The 4,808-nt window shown below is 58.2% G+C and overlaps 1 protein-coding gene across 1 annotated transcript in view; it reads left to right on the top strand.

Annotated features, from left to right (window-relative positions):
• The first annotated feature begins 67 nt into the window (after window positions 1–67).
• The window catches only part of ITGB2 (integrin subunit beta 2), a 24,170-nt gene continuing 19,429 nt past the window's right edge, over window positions 68–4,808 (top strand). Inside the window, 4 exon segments of the mRNA XM_012810308.2 lie at window positions 68–153; window positions 1,409–1,589; window positions 3,237–3,407; window positions 4,334–4,762. Coding sequence (XP_012665762.1) covers window positions 1,469–1,589; window positions 3,237–3,407; window positions 4,334–4,762 — 721 coding nt within the window. The 5' untranslated portion in view covers window positions 68–153; window positions 1,409–1,468.

Here is a 4,808-nt window from a genome sequence, read left to right as displayed (position 1 = left end):
ACTCACCCCTGAGGGGCAGCCCAGGGCAGGCAGGTGTCTACTCACCAGCAGTCTCATTGTCCAGGCCTTGCCGAGGAGTGCACCAAGTATAAGGTCAGCACCTGCCGGGACTGCATCCAGTCGGGGCCTGGCTGTTCCTGGTGCCAGAAGCTGGTAAGAGCTAGGGGGCCTGCCAGGCACAGTGGCTCACACCTGTAATCCCAGCACTTGGGAGGACAAAGAGGGTAGACTGCCTGAGCTCACAGGTTCAAGACCAGCCTAAGCTAGAGCGAGACCTTATCTCTAAAAATACCTGGGAGTTGTGGTGGGCGCCTGTAGTCCAAGCTACTTGGAGGCTGAGGCAAGAGATTGCTTAAGCCCAAGAATTTGAGGTTGCTATGACGCTACAGCATTCTACTGAGGGTGATAAAGTGAGACTCTGTCTCATAAAAAAAAAAAGAAAACAAAAAAAAGAGCTGGAGGGCCCACCCCACCTTCCCCTCTCTGGGACGGAACCCCTTTCCTATGTCTGAGGGCAGGAGAGGCCCAGTGGCCCAGAGCCAGGCTGGTCTGAGATCAGGACAGGTGGACCCAGTCACCTAGGCCAGCCCTGGCCCTGGTGCCACCTGTGCCCTGAGGCACCTGTCCAGGCAGCATGGGCTCTGCAGGGACCCTGACCAGATGTCCTAGAAGAGAGGCTTCCCAGAGGGGCAGCAAGTGGCCCAGTGGTGCTCCCAGCAGCAACAGGTGCCCGGGTATGGGGAAAATGCAGAGAAGTTTCCCATCCAGGACCTCAGCATGGTGGGTGCTCAGTGACATCACCTATTTTACTTGGTGCCATCTGCACAGAAAGGCCAAAGCCCCAGGCAGCTGGGGTTCAGGGTGACTTCCTGGGCTCCAAGCTCACCTCCCCCACCCCCTGAAGACGGCTCCCCCAAGAACCTCACCTCTCCCCACAGAGGGATCCCCCAGGGGTCCTGGGTCCCCAGTTCCCCCACAGAGGGCTCCTCCAGGAGCCCCCAGACTCCCACCTCCTCTTGCTGCGGGCTCCCGCAATAGCTGCACCAGCTGCAAGGAGACACATGTGCCCTGAGGACAGAGATTCAGTGTTGGAGGCTGGAAGCTCCCAGGCCAGCTGCTGACCATGCATCACTCCCGGCTCTGGGCTGTCAGTTAGCCTCAGGCTGGAGATGGTGGACCCTGGGTCCTTGTCACTGCTGGAGGCAGCAAGTGGGGTTAGGGTCTCTGGATAAGGCCTGGGAGCCTGCAGGGAGGGGCTTCTTACCCCCACCCAGCCCCACAGGGACACTGTCCCCAGTGTCAGGTGTGGAGGAGGAGGGGGACCCCAAGGGTTGGTCAGGCTCCTGCAGCCCATGGAGGGCTCACATTCTCTCTGCCCTCATCCTAACTCCCGACTCACCTCCCCCAGAACTTCACTGGGCCAGGGGAACCTGACTCCATTCGCTGTGACACCCGAGAGCAGCTGCTAATGAGGGGCTGTGCGGCTGATGACATCATGGACCCCAGGAGCCTTGCGGAAGCCCAGGAAGACCGGGAGAGGGGTCAGAAGCAACTGTCCCCACAAAAAGTGACACTTTACCTGAGACCAGGTAGGGTGGCCTCAGTGGGGGTGGCTGGGCATCTGTGTGGTGGGTGTTCAGGGCTTTGCTTAGGAGCTCGGCCCTGCTCTAGTTTGTCAGGGCTGAACAGACAGAGTATGTGTCCAGGCTGCACATCAAGGTGGGCTGGTGAGGTCCAAGGATGGCTGGACACAGTAGGCCAGAGTCCAGGTTTCACCTCAGCCCTTCCTCTCTGTACCCGGGTGTGTTTCCCCACAACCCTCAATGTCAAGGCTGGACAGCTGGGCTCCCTTTCTGTGTCTTTTTAAAAGGGAGGACAGGCTTGGCACCCATAGCACAGTGGTTATGGCGCTGGCCACATGCACCAAAGCTAGCGGGTTCGAATCTGGCCTGGTCCAGCTAAATAACAATGACAACTGCAACAAAAAAAGTAGCCCAGTGTTGTGGTAGGTGCCTATAATCCCAGCTACTTGAGAGGCTGAGGCAAGAGAATCGCTTAAGCCCAAGAGTTTGAGGTTGCTGTAAGCTGTGATGCCATAGCACTCTACCAAGGGCAATATAGTAAGACTCTGTCTCAAAATATAAAAATGAAAATAAATAAAAGGGAGAACAGGCCATTTGCAAAACACTCTCAGAAGGCCACGATTCTCTTAGCAGAGTCAAGACTCTGATAAGTCCTGTGACTAGAGACCTGGGTAGCCTTTTAAACTGCCTTGCCCAAACTGGCCTGCCCAGAGAGCCCTGTTACAGAACACAGCCCTGTCCATGCCCAGGAGAGAGCTCTGGCAGAGCAGTGGAAGGAAGAGAAGGCCTGGCGTTTGTGGCTCCACCTGACTGGCCAGTGGCCAGGCCATGGTGAGGCCAGCAGGGGACAGGCAGCCATCCCTGAGCACTGCCCGTGGGAGAAGGCTGTGAGCACCCAGGGAGGGGCAGCTTTGGAGGACCCAGCAGCATCTGGCTGAGGAGCATGGCCCTTGGGAGTAGCCTGGTCAGAGGGCCAGTGGGTTAGTTTGGGGCAAATGGGGCTGTGCGGGCAGTTAGGTGACAGCCAGGAGGAGGGAGAAGGTCCTAGGGCCAGCAGCATGCAGGAGCCAGGTGTCTGGGAGGTGGCAGGGGTCCTATCCCTGCCCTGATGTCCCCACCTCCTAATACCATTCCCTCAGGAGTGAGGATTTCAACACAGGAGTGTTGGGGACACACGTTCCTTGCACAGTAGATGGACACTCTCACACAGCCTCGTGCTGCTTGGGGACGGGGATAAGGGATGTGCCTCCCCACACAGACCTCATGGGGTGCAGCCATGAAGCCTGTATGGCACTGGGACCGAGTGGTGTGGTGACAATCCGGGGCTGTGGCCCTGTGCACTTCGCGATGGTGCCGACTGCACAGGCCCTGACTCAGGGGCAAGTATCCAAACACAAGCAAGGGTCAGTGAAAATACGGCTTGATGGTCTCAGGGACACCATGGAGCATGCAGTCCTTGGCCAAAATATCTCGATGCAGCATGTGACCATTTAGTGTGTGTCCTTTCTCTGAAATTCAAGTCCACCTGGGTGTCCTGCCAGGCCGCAGCAAGGGGGCGTCTGGAGGATTTGGGGCTGGGGGAGAGAAGGTCAGCATGCAGGCCTGTGTGAGGTCAGGAGGGGGCCCCCTCACTCTCTGTGGCCCTGCACGCAGGTCAGGCGGCTGTGTTCAACGTGACCTTCCGGCGGGCCAAGGGCTACCCCATCGACCTGTACTACCTGATGGACCTCTCCTACTCCATGCTGGATGACCTCATTAACGTCAAGAAGCTGGGCGGTGACCTGCTCCGGGCCCTCAATGAGATCACAGAGTCTGGCCGCATTGGTGAGGGCCACAGCTGCTGCAGGCCACTGGCTCAGCCCTTCTCCAAACCCTGGGCCACCCCTGCCACCCACACACTTCCAGGGGCTAGTCCCCCGGGGCCAGATGCAGGTGGTGGGGGCCGGGGGGAGAGAGGGCTCCTGACACAGGGCTGCAGTGGGGGCTGCATTCCGCCAGGGCCAGACCCAGTCATCAGCTCCCCGAGACTTGCAGACATTGTCCAGATCCCTTGTCCCCCCCCCCCTTCTTTAATTTGTTTTTTGTGGTGTTTAAAAGACAAAAGTCTTACAGTGCTAATTATTAAGCATTAACGAACACACACAAACACACGGACCACACAGTGACAACAGCATTAGGAGACAATGCAGTGAACTCCAGGGGCAGAGCGGGAGGGGGGCAGTGTCTTGGCACTTCACAGGCAGGAGCCAGAAGAAAGCACCAGTCTGGACACCAGGCACCCACAGCCTCTCAGCCTGCCTGACGCTCCCAGGACAGCGCTCCACCGCCTGCTCCACATGCAGGGAGGCACACATGCATGATAAAGCACGGGAAAACACGCTCGCACCCCTGCACACATGCAAATGCACACCATGTTCACGTGTCTGCATGCGTACATGGCCCCACTTGTGCATGCACACCCAGTCACACCATGTGTGTGAGACTAGGTGTGTGCAATCACACTACATGCTCACAGGAACACACACTTGTACCCACATGTGTACATGATCACACACTCCCAGGAGCATACCTGGCTGCGCATGTGCACACACATGCTGTACAATGAATGCACTCAGCTCCATACACGCACCTGTGCCATCAGACTTGCTCGACCCTAAGGAGGGAATACTGAGCTCCACCCTCAGGCTCCGAGGCGTGCCCTGCCATCTGGGCCAGCCTCTGTCCCCCAGCCTCACCCATGTGTTCCCCAGGCTTTGGGTCCTTTGTGGACAAAACTGTGCTGCCCTTTGTCAACACACACCCTGAGAAGCTGAGGAACCCGTGCCCCAACAAGGAGGTGGGCTGCCAGGCACCATTTGCCTTCAGGCACGTGCTGAAGCTGACCGACAACGCCAACCAGTTCCAGACAGAGGTCGGGAAGCAGCTCATCTCTGGAAACCTGGACGCCCCTGAGGGTGGGCTGGATGCCATGATGCAGGTCGCAGCCTGCCCGGTAAGGCTGCTGCCCCTTCATGGATCTGCAGTTTCCCTGACGTGGGTGCTTCCATCAAGTGCTGCAGGGCCACCCACACTAGCCAGTGGGTCATCTTAGGAACAGGCACCCAGGTCCCTCGTCACACCTGTGGCATTGCCAACCTCGACCTGGGGAGAGCAGCCCCAGGTGCCTCCCAGGTGGGAAAGCTGGACAGCAAGGGAGGAGGATGGCAACAGGGCCCAGAACATCAC

The sequence above is a fragment of the Otolemur garnettii genome, unplaced genomic scaffold (assembly GCF_000181295.1).
Source record: "Otolemur garnettii isolate 467f Iridium unplaced genomic scaffold, OtoGar3 scaffold00128, whole genome shotgun sequence".
NCBI classification, from domain to species: Eukaryota; Metazoa; Chordata; class Mammalia; order Primates; family Galagidae; genus Otolemur; species Otolemur garnettii.
This window is presented reverse-complemented; position numbering and strand designations above follow the sequence as displayed.